We start from the raw sequence: 16,286 nt of genomic DNA on the forward strand, positions 1-16,286 counted from the left end.
AGAGGTGTCAGAGTCTTAAGCTCGTATATCCAGAGTGACTCTTTTCTCCCTAGGAGGCTATTGATATTGCCTCCTCGCCAATTGGGTGTGAGTGCCTCTATGGCCACACATTTCATTCCGGTGGGGTCCCTGTTGTGTACCTGGAGAAATCCGGGTCAAATCCCAGATCTCTAAAAATCTGCACAAAAACAGGGAGAATAACATATGTAGAGAAGGAAATAGCACAAGAATTTGCCGATTACTACTCAGACTTGTATAACCTACAGTACACCCACCAGGCCAAAGCCAGACCCCCTTAGGGGCGATCTCAAGATACCTTGAGCAGTGTAACCTCCCCTACCTCTCAAAGGCTGAATTAGAAAAACTAAACAGAAACATCACCCTTGAGGAACTAACCGAAGTCATAAGCTCCCTAAAACCAGCAAAAACCAGGCCCAGACAAATTCTCTAACACCTACTATAAGACAATCATGCTGACTCTATCCCCTTACCTGCTCGACATGTTCAACTCCTTCCTACAAGGAGAGCCAATCCCCGCTACCATCACTGCAGCAAATTTGGCGATAATCCACAAAGAGGGTAGAGATCCACTTCTCTGTGGGAACTATAGGCCAATATCCCTACTGAACTCAGATCTCAAAATTTACAGCAAGATATTGGCAAACAAGCTCAACCCGATTCTCTCCCGACTCATTAATACAGATCAAGTAGGTTTAGTGTCTGGAAGACAGGCCTCCAACAACACCCGCAAAATAGTGGACATCATTGACCACGTGCATTTCACAGGTACCAAAGCAATGATCCTGAGCCTCGACGCAGAAAAAGCGTTCGACAGGATCAAATGGTCCTTCCTAGATCAAACAATGCTGAAGTTTGGGTTTAGTAGTCCCTATTTGGAGGGTTTTAGAGCCCTCTACTAAAATCCCACAGCACATGTAAAAATCTCAGGAGTCCTATCAGAACCAATTACTATCAGAAATGGGACCAGACAAGGCTGCCCGCTATCCCCACTCCTATTTGCCCTAACAATTGAACCCTTGGCAAACAAAATTAGAGAAGAAAAGAGCATTAAGTGGTTTCAATCTCTGAAAAAGAATACAAAATCTCCCTATTCGCGGACGATGTGATCCTGACCCTCGTTGACCCCCATATCTCCCTACCTAACCTTCAAAAGGTACTCCACCAGTTTGGCGCTGTGTCTGACTATAAAATAAACATAGGCAAATCAGAAGCGCTGAACATATCCCTTCCAGACACAACGTGGAAGCTACTGCAATCCAATAATAAATATAAGTGGAGCACCACATATATAAATACCTCGGTATAAGAATCTCGAGCTCCCACGGATCCCTCTAACAACACAATTATCCCCCACTATTTGACCAGATTAAAAAAGACTTAGAGTCTTGGAAAAAACTCCAAATATCATGGTTCGGGAGTATAGTCTCCCTCAAAATGAATATTCTCCCAAGGCTGCTGTACTTCTTTCAAACACTCCCCGTAGTTGTCCCACTAGCAGCCATGAAAAATATACAGGCCCTAATGTTCCAATTTATTTGGAATGATAAGAGACCGAGGGTCCCTAGATCGGTCATGCTATCACCAAAATCAAGAGGAGGTCTGGGGGTCCCCGATGTGGTCAAGTACTATCTCGCAGCCCAGCTGAAGAAAGCTGTAGTTTGGAATTGCGACCCGGCATCGGCCCCCTGGCTGGAGATAGAATCACATTACGCAGCCCCATCCACACTTCAGGTCCTCATGTGGTCCCAAGGAGGAAAAGAGGGAGGACAGAGGAGGTTTGAGCTAGGAGCAATGAGATGCACGTGGGATACTTGGACAAAAAGCAAAGGGAAATATGGCCTGCTAAACACCCCGTCACAAATCACCCCCATCTTTGGCAACCCGAACTTCCCGCCCGGGTGCTCCAAACAGCAATTTGACCAATTTCAGGGTCTTGGAATAAGGCTGGTGGCCGATCTGCTGAAAAATGGAGAGATCTTAACCTTCAAAGAAGTACGAGACAAGTACCAATCACAACATCTCCATCTATTCATATACCTACAAATTAGACATTTTCTGATGTCTCTCGCTCAGAACTCCAAATTTCCCCCACCCAACAGATTCGAAACACTATGCAGTATAGACCGGGATACCGAGGCATAATCTCTGAGATTTATAGGGGGACTAGCTGATATACCCGGCGTTGCCCGTGATGTAATGTTCTGCCTCCCCCATCCTCCCTCTCAACTCCCTTCCCCCCCTCTTCACAGCTGTTCAGGCTTCCCCCCCCTTCTATCCTGACTCCCTCCCCCCCTCTCTCCCGACTCCCACTCCCCCCCCTCTCTCCTGACTCCCTCTCCCCCGACTCCCTCTCCCCCCCTCTCCTGACTCTCTCCCCCACCCTCTCATGACTCTCCCCACCCTCTCTCCTGACTCCCCCCCCTCTCCTGACTCCCTCCCCCCTCTCTCCTGACTGAATACCACCCCCCGCCTGTCCGCTGTGCGCCGCCATCTTACCGGGGGCAGCTGCAGGAGGAAGGGGGTCCTTCCGGAGGCTGCCTGCCCACTGCCTGTCCCCCCACCGGGGAGGGAGGGAAGTGAGCATTGGCGGCTGGGGCAGGAGGGCCGCGCCACGCTTCCCCTCCGTCCGGGAGCCGGTGGGGGGGAGGGAGAGGGGGAGAGAGAGTTGAGTGACGTCATAGAGCCACCAATCTGATTGGCCAGAGGCTGAGGACAAATCAGATTCACCGCAGCTAGTACCAACCTTTCGATTTTATATATTAAGATAGAGTCAGCAGCAGAATCCCCGACCCACCACTACATGCAAAAATGGTCTGCGGACCTAAACATACAAATTGACAAAGGGGACTGGGAGGATATCTGGGAGATGGCGGCTAAAACCTCAATCTGTACAGTAACAAAAGAAAATATCTATAAAATTTTATTTCAGTGGTACCTGACCCCGGCTAGACTGAGCCAGATCTTCCCCGGCACACCAGATATGTGCTGGAAAGGATGTGGTCAAAAGGGAGACATGGCCCATATTTGGTGGTCGTGTCCGGAGATTCAGAGGTTCTGGGTAAAGATTCAGACGCTGCTCTATGAGACAACGGGGATCCCTCTCCCCCTGGATCCACTGTCCCTGGTGCTGAGTTAACCGTTCGACGACCTACCCCCTCCAATGAGTAGACTAGTCTCTGCAATATTGACGGCGGCCAGGTACTCAATAGCAGCAGCCTGGAAGCAGGTCAAAGCTCCTGCAAGAAACACGGTCATAAGACGGGTGGACGAGGTAATGTCAATGGAAAAACTAACTGCCATAAAAAAAATGCCGCAGTTCTGGAACACATGGGATCCATGGATAGGCCCCCAGGGCCTGAGATAACGGGATAAGGCGAAAAAACGGAACGAGGAGATGAACTAAGGGGGACCCCCTTTTTTTTGTTTGTCTACCCCCCCACCCCCCACACTTCCCCCTCCCCTCTACCCTTACCCTCAACTTCCAAAAAAAGGAAAAAACTATGTTGGCCAGTATTCACTCAGTGTTATCAAAGTTAAGAAGTTATATGTTGTTGTCCATAATGTAACCATGCCTGTAAATGACAATGCCAATAAAAAAGATTGATACAAAAAAAACGCTACATGAAATAGAAAACAGGAAACTATATAAAGACAACTCATATGCAATCTATAAACTATTACGCTCAAAAGGATCCAACACTTAAACCTATTAAAACTCAAATAAGATAAATATGAAAAAGTAAAATAAAAAATGAAAATAAAAATAAAAACAATATATATAATTTTATATTGTGAAATAAAAAATATAAAAAGTATAATTATGTTGGAACATATTAACTCTATAAATGAATATTAGCAATGATTATAATCTATGATAAGGCCTCGTTCAGGGTGCCAGAGGCAGGAGTTGGAGGGCGGGCGTTCGGGAGGGAGGGCGGCAGTCTGCTGGGCGATGTGTGTTCATCCCCAGCAGACTTTTTCAGGATTTGAGGAGGGGGGTGGGGCTACAGACGGCAGGTTAGGGATCAAGGCTGCAGTCTTGAAATCATTCTCAAGAATGAATTCATTGGCTGCCGAGGTCCCAGTGACGCTGCTGCAGCTTCAAAAAACGATTTTTTTGTTTATTGAAACTGTAGCCAGCGTCAACTCCTGGCTTTGGAGACAGGGCAGCTGCTACCTGACAACCAGTATTCAATTTGAATACTTTGTGTCCCACGGCAGCTCGCACGGCAGCACGCCCTCCCTCCGAAGCCTGCACCCTGAACGAGGCCTAACAGACAAAATGAAAAGGACTAGGAATCACATACACATGTATATGTATATATATTCCCCAGTCACAATACCAATGTAAATACAAATGTACATAGATGGAACAACATACATAATTTCATAAATTGTATAATGATGAACACATAAACCTATGTGACAATGACACACTATATGTGGTATAAACTCAAAAAGAGGCAGGAGAAGAAGAACAAAAAGGAACAGAATTAAAGTATTGGATATGTACTAATGGCAGGGAGGAATATAGGAAGAAGGAGCTAGACCAAGGTACTCGTGTCCAAGAACTCATTGAGTCCACCAGGAGACAATGTGCCTAACTGGTGGATCCAGAAAGTCTCCTGGCGACAAAGAATCTTAAAGCGGTCGCCACCCAGAGCAAAAGGAGAAATGCATTCAAGACCCATGATGGTCAAAGTTTTGGAATCCTGATTGTGTACCAGTTTAAAATGTCTGGATACACTATGGGAATTGTTACCATTTACTACATTTCTCCTATGCTCCAGGAAGCGAGTGCTCAGAGGGCGTGTCGTACGACCCACGTATTGACATTATTATCATTTGGGAAGGTGAGGAGGCAGTTTTATCCAACATTTTGAGTTCTTTTGATGCTAATTCATTGGGTTTAAAGTTTACTTTTGAGATCAGTCCTGTATCTATTATTTTCTTGGATCTTTGTCTTACTTCAGATTCCGATCAAAATATTATTATTTCTACTCATTTTAAACCGGTTTCTGTTAATAATTATGTACATGCATCCAGCAATCACCATGAACAATGGCTCAAAAATATTCCTTTAGGGCAGTTCCATCGCCTCAAAAGGAATTGCCGTAGAGAGTGTGAGTTTTTGCATCAATCAGATATTTTAAGTGAAAAGTTCATTTTAAAAGGTTATGATGCTAAACTCATCACTGACTCATTTAACAAAGTTCAGGCCCTAGATAGATTACAACTATTGAAGAACACTAAAACGAAAACGAAGTCTTGTCTGAATTATACTACACCTATATCTGGGGTTGATAGTAATCCTTTGTCTGCAAGATTCATAACAACTTATAATCAATCTCATAGGTCTATTCGTAACATCTTGAATGACCATTGGAAAATTCTGAAATGTGACCCTCATTTAGGGGCTATTCTTCCAGACAGGATTCCTATCACCTATAGAAAGGCTAGAAACATCAAGAGTATAGTTGCTCCCAGTAAACTCAGGTCAACTGGTGCATCTGCCACTGCTGCCTCTGTGGTCCCTAGTGGTAATCACAGATGCGGCAGAGGCCGAAGTTTCACTTGTAAACAACTTAGTATTAAATCCAGTTTTGTCTCCATTCCAAGGGGTATTGTTCACAAAGTGAGGGGCCACATTAATTGTTTAAGTACCTATATAGTCTATGTGCTGCAATGTGGCTTTGACCTACAATACGTGGGTCGTACGACACGCCCTCTGAGCACTCGCTTCCTGGAGCATAGGAGAAATGTAGTAAATGGTAACAATTCCCATAGTGTATCCAGACATTTTAAACTGGTACACAATCAGGATCCCAAGACCTTGACCATCATGGGTCTTGAATGCATTTCTCCTTTTGCTCTGGGTGGCGACCGCTTTAAGATTATTTGTCGCCAGGAGACTTTCTGGATCCACCAGTTAGGCACATTGTCTCCTGGTGGACTCAATGAGTTCTTGGACACGAGTACCTTGGTCTAGCTCCTTCTTCCTATATTCCTCCCTGCCATTAGTACATATCCAATACTTTAATTCTGTTCCTTTTTGTTCTTCTTCTCCTGCCTCTTTTTGTGTTTATACCACATATAGTGTGTCATTGTCACCTAGGTTTATGTGTTCATCATTATACAATTTATTAAATTATGTATGTTGTTCCATCTATGTACATTTGTATTTACATTGGTATTGTGACTGGGGAATATATATACATATACATGTGTATGTGATTCCTAGTCTTTTTCATTGTGTCTATTATAGATTATAATCATTGCTAATATTCATTTATGGAGTTAATATGTTCCAACATAGTTATACTTTTTATTTCACAATATAAAATTATATATAGTTTTTATTTTTATTTAACTTTTTCATATTTATCTTATTTGAGTTTTAATAGGTTTAAGTGTTGGATCCTTTTGAGCGTAATAGTTTATAGATTGCATATGAGTTGTCTTTATATAGTTTCCTGTTTTCTATTTCATGTAGCTTTTTAATCTAGATATATATCGTTGTTTATGTAACTGCTTTTGAATATATTCAATATTGTTATTTTACTGGCTATGAGGTAACCTTAATGAGTCCACCTATGAGAATTGAATTCATTGGTTGCTAAGCAACAATGGGGGTTATATACTCCTACATGTGAACTTTCAACCTATTCCCCCTTTGAGAAAGTCGCTGTTGCGACGAAACGCGTCAGGGACGTCATTACGCAATTACGTGACGACACTACGTCATCACGGAAGTGCGCGATCAGGTCGGGTCGCGCTAGACGTTTTTACAGACCGTGTGCTTTCCTGAGTCTTGTGAGACACCTAGCCGAGCTGCCAAACATCAACAAAAGGGCTATATTTTGCGTTCAAGCAACCCTTCACTGACTGCCAACTCGGATTACCATCCTTCCTGTGGATTTCATCTTTGGACTGCGGTGGACATTGCAGCTTGGCGGTGATATATGATTTCACAACTGCGCATTTGTATTTGTCATCTTGTGAGTGCGATTCCTATCCCTCCCCTCTCCCCTCCCCAATTCCAATAAATTGTTACCTTTTTACGCTATGGGGCGTGCACTCTCTCCTCTTTTCTTATATATATATATATATATATATATATATATATGAGCACATGTAAATATACTGTATGCTCATTTGCATGTCTTAATATATGTATATATGTATATAGCACCCCCTTGAGAAAGGTCCTATTCCAGTACCGAAACGTCGGATTGGGTGACTTATCTTTTTTATTCAGATGCCCAATACAGTTTTTCATGATTACTGAACCGAGTGTAGTCTTTCTTTACCGGACGAGAGAATGGTAATGTTGTTTTTATATATATATATATATATATATATATATATATATATATATATATACATACACACACACACTATATATATACAGTGTTCGACAAATCACCCAAAAATCTACTAGCCCAACCAAAAAATCTACTCGCCCCTAACCCACGCCTAGTCCCGCCCCTAACCCACGCCTAGTTCCGCCCCCAACCCCGCTTTAAAATAAAACACATTTAATAAATTCCTAGTCAGAACAACATTAATTTTTGACATAAATGTATTTATTGTATTACATTATACTACAATTAGTCGTGTGTGTGTGTGTGTGTGTGTGTGTGTGTGTGTGTGTGTGTGTAAATGCCGGATCTTACCTGATCCGCAGTCCCTCAATGTCCAGGTACCCTCATTCCCGCAATGTTATACATTGGAAGGGAGGTGTTCCCTACCTGTCTTCTGGGTTAGGGGGGGTTCTGGGAGCGGGCCTCGTGTACTATATATATATATATATACACACACACACACATAGGTATGTACAGCTATTAAGAAAATATGTCCAGCCACTTCCATGTAGTCAAGAAATTATATATATATATATATATATATATATATATATATATATATATATATATATATATATATATATATATAGCAACTGTAAATATTACTGTATGTTCATTTGCATGTCTTAGACAGGTCTGCAACCCTGTCTTTCCCCATTGTCACCCAGCATACAGCACTTCCACTGCAGCAAGGGATTCTGGGAAATGACATGCAAATGAGCACTCAGTGCCACCTTTTGTCTCAAGCTCGTATTACACAAGCCAATCCTCAAGCCAATGCATGCTGTTTTAAACACAGCTTTTAAACAGAGGCTGGGATGAGATGCAAAGCCATTAGACCTACTCACATACATGTTTCAACCTTGATGGGTATCATCAGTGTGAGGCTGGTCTTAATGGCTAGCAGGTTTGAGACTAGACTAGGTAATCACCACTGTCATTAAGGTTATGGTGGGTAAAAAAAGTGACAAAAACCCTCCACAGTAATATATATATATATTTACCAGATTGGTGTCCAGCAATAAGAGACAGCACACTGCATGTAGTCTTCAGACAAAGAACTGTATTAAATCACAGGGCACTGCAACCAATGTTTCGGTCACCCAGGGTTGTGCGACTTTGATGAAGGTCCCCTCTGGGTGACCGAAACGTTGGTTGCAGTGCCCTGTGATTCAATACAGTTCTTTGTCTGAAGACTACATGCAGTGGGGCTGTCTCTTATTGCTGGACCCCAATCTGGTAAATCTATTTTTGTTCTATTCATATGGGATAAGCATCTGCTTTTGCTTGGATAGTAATATATATATATAAAACCACAGATATAACCGCATCAAAAACCTAAGGACTCAAATTCTGATCACTAACCACAAATAACCCAAATAAAGGCAAGTGGCGGTGCTATGGGAAAGAAATAGATTAACACACAAAAAAAGACAGAAATCCCAAATTAAGCACTCTGATCAAAGAAGAATATAAGTATAGGTACAAAAGGGTTTATTAATCATGGACCAGAAAAACACATGAAACACAATAAAAAAGACATACATATAAAAACAATACCAAACGGGGAAGATACAGTCAAAAACTCCAATCCCACTAATGCTAAATGTACAGTACCTCTAAAATGGAAGCCCAGATGACAGAAAAAAGAGGGGCAGGGGAGGAGGATCCCAGCAAAGACAGAGGGAATCACAAGATCCCACTGAAATTGATGACCGGCCGGTCCCCAAATATAACCATTAAAGGAGACAGGTATTACAAACATAAGCTGGAAAACATGTGTTATAATATAAATATATATGTACCAGCAAAGGAAACCTGATATAAGGGCATTCTTTAAAAAAAAAAAAGTAAATGTCCAACGAAAATGAAACTTGTACAAAGCAAAAATTTTTTTATAAGATGAAAAATAATAAACAAGTGGGGGCAGAGAGAGCCACACATAGGGTAATGAAAGCACAAAAGGTATATGTGCTTCCCTATAATGAAGTGTGACAAACTAACTGCCCACACACAGGGATAGGAGAAACATCAATCCACACGCATGCAGCATGAATCCCACATATGTAATTAAATAATGTTACTAAATGAAAAAATACTGGGTTGACCAGGATAGGTGCAATGTGGCAAAAAGGAGCCTAGGCCAGAGGACATCTCCCACACATGTAGGAGATAAGTTGATAGCAAAACCGTAAATAACGGGAAGCAGGCATGGAAGAAAATATACTGAGAGAGAATCAGAGTTAATATCACCATGTGAATGTCCCATTCGTGGGATTGGAGTTTTTGACTGTATCTTCCCCGTTTGGTATTGTTTTTATATGTATGTCTTTTTTATTGTGTTTCATGTGTTTTTCTGGTCCATGATTAATAAACCCTTTTGTACCTATACTTATATTCTTTTTTGATCAGAGTGCTTAATTTGGGATTTCTGTCTTTTTTGTGTGTTCACACATATATACACACATATACACACATATATATATATATATATATATATATTTACAGGACAGAATAGGAACCTGCATTTCAATCAAATTACTCTCAGAAGAGTGTAACCTGGAGATATTTTGATATTGTTCCTATGCCAAGAAAGCTTTGTCTCCATTTTTGGACGAATTGTACTCTTACATTTAAAAACGGTATCTTTTTTTTTTTTTTTAAATAGCATTTTATCTGATTGAAACGATTTTGCACAGAATACCAGTAACACGCTGTCTCTGCTGATTTTATTGCGATACCTGTTATTGGACAAACATCTCAGTTCTCCATGGATGATATCTTTATATGATCTTTGCAGATCTCGTCTGTAATCCCTCTGGACTCTGTGTGTGGCCTTTTTACTGCTACATTGGGGACAGTCACCAGAAGATGGAGGTTAAACACAGGACTCTGTAGCCACACCATGCTTAAACAAAGCTTAAATTATGGGGAGTTTTAAACCTTCATTGCTGGAGGGGCAAACAGCAAAATGTTGATGTCCTCATATTGCTTTACAATGGGCTGCTGGCACCATTGGCAAAGAAGGGTTTTAAAATGCATCCCTACGCCCGTTTTACAGTCATCTTCTGTGGGAATGACAAATATGGGGGTTTCCATGTATGTCAGATTGTGGATCTGTGAAAGGCACGGCCATACAGAGCGTTATATTAATGTGGGGCTCTGCTCTGAGATTTTCTTCTGACCACGTGAAACATGGATTCCCTGGAAAAGGTTCTGGCTGGAGCTCTGACCTTTAAGCTTTAAAACCATTTCTAAAATGTCAGAATTTCCACAATATACAGTAATCCTCAGTGGGACACAGTGATACAAGCAGCAGGTAATGGTGCTGTAACCCCCTCACCGCCTGAAGGTCAATAACGCGCAACACACAAAGGTATATACAACGATAATCACCGTGAATAATACATTACACTTCAGTGGTCAAACGGAGGGGGGGAAAAATGCCATTCTCACTCAATAAAGCAAACATTTTTCACACAATATTTTTGGGAAAAAATAAAGAGGACATGTCTGCGTTACCTGTGATAAGGATACAGATCAGAGTCTCTAGTATCTGAAACCCTTTCACTGCCGGAGGGGCCGACAGCACACTGCGATGAATGAAAGGGTTAAATAACAATAAGTATTTTTGGGGGATGTCCTGCCAGTTTGTATTTGTATGCTCTCCAGTGCTAGATTCACCTTCTTTTTATCCTCTCCCAAAATTGCTGCCATTCTCGCTCTTTGCGGGTTCTGCAGCCTGCTGATTGTGTTTAAGGAAGAATTAAACAAAACTGAATTCTGAAGATTACTCTGATTAAGAGAGTGTGAATTTTGGAGGAATTGCTCCTCAACCAGCACAAACATGGTGGTATTGCATTCATCCAGCTGCGAAACCAGTGCAAAAAAACAGCACCCGATTCAAAGGAAATAAAATCCCGCTGCTTTCTCCAGGAACCCCTTCCCCATTCTGCCGCTTTCCACGTGAACCTCCTTCCTGATGAATCTGTTTTTTCTTCTTCTAAATGTTGCTGCCTGCGATAAACAGGCTCCGCTGAAAACAAAGACTTTACCGGTTTTAATCCCCGCGTTACAGCAGAGGCATTACAAATACAGGGAGCACGCACCTGTGCCGGGGCTGCCGTGTTTGATTTGGGAGCAGCAGGCAGGAAGTAACCCTAATAAGGCCGCGCTTATAGTGCCGGCGACGGCAGGCTGCGGTCGCTGGAAAAAATCAAATTGAGATGACTTCCAACGATCGCGACCAAGCCGTCGCTCTTACTATAAGCGCACGCGACGGCAGCAATGCATTTGTTTTGACGCGACGTCGCTGTCGCTGTAAGCGCAGCCTTAGGTAAGCAGCAGTGTGCTGTGTGACGGGCGCAGAGCATGCATCACGGATTGGAACATTGCTCTGCAACAGGTGAATTCACATACATCATTATCTTGTGTTGGAGTTGATGCAATGCTCCTGTAACCCATTCAGTGCCAGAGGTGACAGAAATGCTTTGTATTTCAATGCTCCGTTGAAAGGCAAAGTCCCACCTAGAACTTAAAAGCAGTGATCTCTTTAATGGGTTCAAAGTTCACGATAAACACCTTTTTTTTTTAAATTATATTTTAATAATCATTATTTGAAAGTTGTTCTGAAAATGTTAGTAAGTGGAGTAACTTTTTACTTGGGATGTTCGATTCCTTTATCTACTGCCTTCTGTTTACCGTGAACCCCTCTATCCTTCCCCTTTTCTAACTGGGTCTCTGACGCAGAGGGGGCGTGCGTAAGTCTGACCAAGTTCTCACGGGAATAGAGGAACAATAAGCCCCTTCCTTGAAAGTCCCTTGCTGTAAATAAAAAAAACTTCCAAAACATTCATTCACCAAGATTTAACCCATTAAAATTCGTCACAGACTTTTATTCACTTTGGTCCTGAGTGGGACAAGTCTAAAAAAAATAAATAGTTTCATACCAGCTGAATACTCAAGTACTTGGAAGATTTCAAGTATCCTGTGTTGGTCTGTTATTTATTCAGAGTTAAATATTCACATCATGCATACAATTAAGAGGCACACACTGCAAAGTATTGCAACCCCGCCCCCCCTTAAAAATCAACCAGGTCTACAACCCCCCCCAAAAAAAAGCAAGACCGCAAATAAATATCGGACATGTTTCCCAAAGTATATTCCTCAAATAATCCCTCACATCTGATGAAAGTACCAGCAAAAAGATTAGAATCTAAATGTAACACTGTTAGACCTGCACAGCTCGGAAAGGTCAACAACTCTGCTCTTCTGCCTTTGTAAATTAGGTGGCAAGGTAGAAATTGCTAGACATGGCAATTAAATGTATCTAAATGATATATATATGAAACAGGGCACGCACAAAACAAAAAATAAAGGTAAAAGGAGGGTGCATACTGTCCAAAAAGATACAGAAAAAGGAAAACAGGACAGGCACTCCTATATACAAAAAGGTGCATTTTAGTTATTCAATCATTTTCACCTTTTTGTATATAGGAGTGCCGGTGTGGGCTCGGTCAGATGAAATATACGAAATAATTTTAGTGTAAAAAAATCCAGGCAGAAACATCCGAGATTTGTAAGTGGAAAAGAAAGAAAAATGAAGGATTTAAAGGCGTAAAATGGAAGGGCGGAGCAGCACGGCGGGATTATGGGGTTGAGATGGGAGTTGTGCAGAGAGACCTGTAACACACTGAAAAACAATAGGTTGTAGGCCCCTTTGGCAATGAAGGACTTAAATTCCCTCCTGAAAAACAAACATGCACCACTGTATAATGATGCGGAGTATCTGCAGACTCCCAACACTCCTTTTGCTTAAGAGATGTTATGCGAGGCGGACCCGGGGCCTTATCAGGTCTGCCACAGACTGGATGAGGTGTTTGCTGCCCATTAACGCTCAATAACAACCAAGAGGAATAATCCCTTAAACAGTGGGGTTTGGAAGGGGGCAATTTTGTGACCCTCTTAACCTTAATGCTGCTTCCAGTCAAGATAATAGCCATACTCCGTATTGGTTTATGCTATAAAAAATTGCATTATGGGGAGGCATCTGGAACATATTTTACCAATTTAACCCCTTGGCATTTGCAAAGGCCTGTAATATGCCAGCCCCAATAAAAAATTGTATCATATTGGGACTTAAAAAGAATAATTAACAAACGGTCACACACAGCCGTTCTCAGTCTGCTCAACAGCCGGGTAAAACGCTCTGAACTTGGAGAACGGAGACTCACAAACACATTGCTGGAGCACTGAATAGATCCTGTGGCCTGCCCCTCAAACCTTCTAACCCTCTGCTAACACCAACAGTCCAACCGCTCGCTTGTTGAGGACCCCGTTGGGTATTTGTTTGGTTACAGGGCAAAGTTATCTGTGATTTAGGCAGCGGTAGGGGTTAAAAGTGTATGTAGATACTCTGCACCCTTATACCTACAGGGCACCATGTTAAACTATCCCCCTGCTGCAAACACGAGATGCACTATTTAAGCCCTTTGGTGCAGAGGAATTAAAAGAGTGCGGTCATTATATCAGAAGCCAGGTGATGAGTAACAGATTTAATATTTCGTGTTCATAGCGGGATGATCTGCTTCTGAAAACCCACAGAGCGTGGAGCGGAGGATCCGGGTGTCACTGTCTCACTCTCTTCCAGGCAGCTCGGGGGTGTTCAAGGAGCAGGGGGGGAGGTGACCTTGTGTAGCTTTCTTCCCGTGATGTGGAGCTTTGGCCGCTTGCTCTCACAGTCCCGGTCGCTTGCCTCTTATTCCTTGGCTTCCAGAAAAAGAGTTTCCTGAGGGTACAGCTTCAAATCCATAAGAGATCTGCCAGCGTCTAACTGGGATACCTGGAAAAAGAAACAGGAAAAGAACTGTGATGCGTGCACAAATAATCAGATGGGATCCTATGTTTATATTTGCAGGCGGATCAAATTGAATACAATGATTGTGCTAGACTTGGAAGTTACATATTCGGAAGCTCTGCAGAACTGCAGCTTTAGAACAAATGTTCACTACTGAGGATATTATTTAATAATGGTACTTATGCAGCGCTAAGAGGAACTCATTCAGCCACCCCTGGGGTAGAACCGGAGTGCACCTCTGGGATAGAACCGGAGTGCACCCCTGGGGTAGAACCGGAGTGCACCCTTGGGGTAGAACCGGAGAGCACCCCTGGGGTAGAACCGGAGTGCACCTCTGGGGTAGACCCGGAGTGCGCCCCTGGGGTAGAACCGGAGTGCGCCCCTGGGGTAGAACCGGAGTGCGCCCCTGGGGTAGAACCGGAGTGCACCCCTGGGAAGGAACCGGAGTGCACCCCATGTAAGGAACCGGAGTGCACCCCTGGGAAGGAACCGGAGTGCACCCCTGGGAAGGAACCGGAGTGCACCCCTGGGATGGAACCGGAGTGCACCCCTGGGATGGAACCGGAGTGCACCCCTGGGGTAGAACCGGAGAGCACCCCCTGGGGTACAACCGGAGAGCACCCCTGGGTTACAACCAGAGTGCACCCCTGGGGTACAACCGGAGTGCACCCCTGGGGTAGAACCGGAGGGCGCCCCTGGGGTAGAAGCCCCTGGGGTAGAACCGGAGTGCGCCTCTGGGGTAGAACCGGAGTGCGCCTCTGGGGTAGAACCGGAGTGCGCCTCTGGGGTAGAACCGGAGTGCGCCTCTGGGGTAGAACCGGAGTGCGCCTCTGGGGTAGAACCGGAGTGCGCCCCTGGGGTAGAACCGGAGTGCGCCCCTGGGGTAGAACTGGAGTGCGCCTCTGGGGTAGAACCGGAGTGCGCCTCTGGGGTAGAACCGGAGTGCGCCTCTGGGGTAGAACCGGAGTGCGCCTCTGGGGTAGAACCGGAGTGCGCCTCTGGGGTAGAACCGGAGTGCGCCCCTGGGGTAGAACCGGAGTGCGCCTCTGGGGTAGAACCGGAGTGCGCCCCTGGGGTAGAACCGGAGTGCGCCCCTGGGGTAGAACCGGAGTGCGCCTCTGGGGTAGAACCGGAGTGCGCCCCTGGGGTAGAACCGGGGTGCGCCCCTGGGGTGGAACCGGAGTGCGCCCCTGGGGTGGAACCGGGGTGCGCCCCTGGGGTAGAACCGGGGTGCACCCCTGGGGTAGAACCGGGGTGCACCCCTCGGGTAGAACCGGAGTGCACCTCTGGGGTGGAACCGGAGTGCGCCCCTGGGGTGGAACCGGGGTGCGCCCCTGGGGTAGAACCGGGGTGCACCCCTGGGGTAGAACCGGGGTGCACCCCTCGGGTAGAACCGGAGTGCACCTCTGGGGTAGAACCGGAGTGCACCCCTGAGGTAGAACTGGAGTGCACCCATGGGGTAGAACCGGAGTGCACCGCTAGGGTAGAACCGGAGTGCACCCCTGAGGTAGAACCGGAGTGCGCCCCTGAGGTAGAACCGGAGTGCGCCCCTGAGGTTTGCTCTTTGTGAGAGGGAAACAGAAATAATTTGACATCGTTTTGAGATACTGGTATTTTGTACATATCACATTAAGTGCAATCTGCAGGGGGTGTATTACAGACTAAAACCTTAACCACTGCACCACGTTCTCTGTATGGAGAATTGTGCACAACAATGTAAGGATTTTCTCACTTTTAACTTGTTCAGTGCCAGGGGGCTGCAATGCCTGACATTACTATTTTACTTTGGCGCTCTGGATCTGCAGGATGTTTTATGCTTTGCTAATCAGCGTTTCTCAAATTAGATCTGGTTGCAAATCCCAGGATCCCCTTTACTAGAGAAGCAAGAGGGAGCGGAGCAGTCCCTGCCTTCTCCGTAACGCGACTGCAGAATGCAGCTTTCTCTTAATGATGCTGCAGACAATAAGCCGCACACAAGGGTGTAATTACAGGAGCGCGAACTCGTCAAAGCTCTGCCGCTTGTAAATGCAACATATCTTGAGTAA

General features: G+C 44.4%; 1 protein-coding gene across 2 annotated transcripts in view; it reads right to left on the reverse strand.

The window, feature by feature from the left end:
- Positions 1-12,259: 12,259 nt before the first annotated feature.
- FAF1 (Fas associated factor 1) overlaps positions 12,260-16,286 on the reverse strand; it is a 216,483-nt gene continuing 212,456 nt past the window's right edge. For both annotated transcript variants that reach the window (XM_075616310.1, XM_075616309.1), the window contains exon 19: positions 12,260-14,226. Coding sequence is in view for 1 of the 2 variants with exons in the window: in XM_075616309.1 (XP_075472424.1) it covers positions 14,143-14,226 (84 nt within the window). In the remaining variant the exon portion in view is untranslated. The remainder of the gene's footprint in view (positions 14,227-16,286) is intronic.

The sequence above is a fragment of the Ascaphus truei genome, chromosome 10 (genome assembly GCF_040206685.1).
Source record: "Ascaphus truei isolate aAscTru1 chromosome 10, aAscTru1.hap1, whole genome shotgun sequence".
Taxonomy (NCBI): domain Eukaryota; kingdom Metazoa; phylum Chordata; class Amphibia; order Anura; family Ascaphidae; genus Ascaphus; species Ascaphus truei.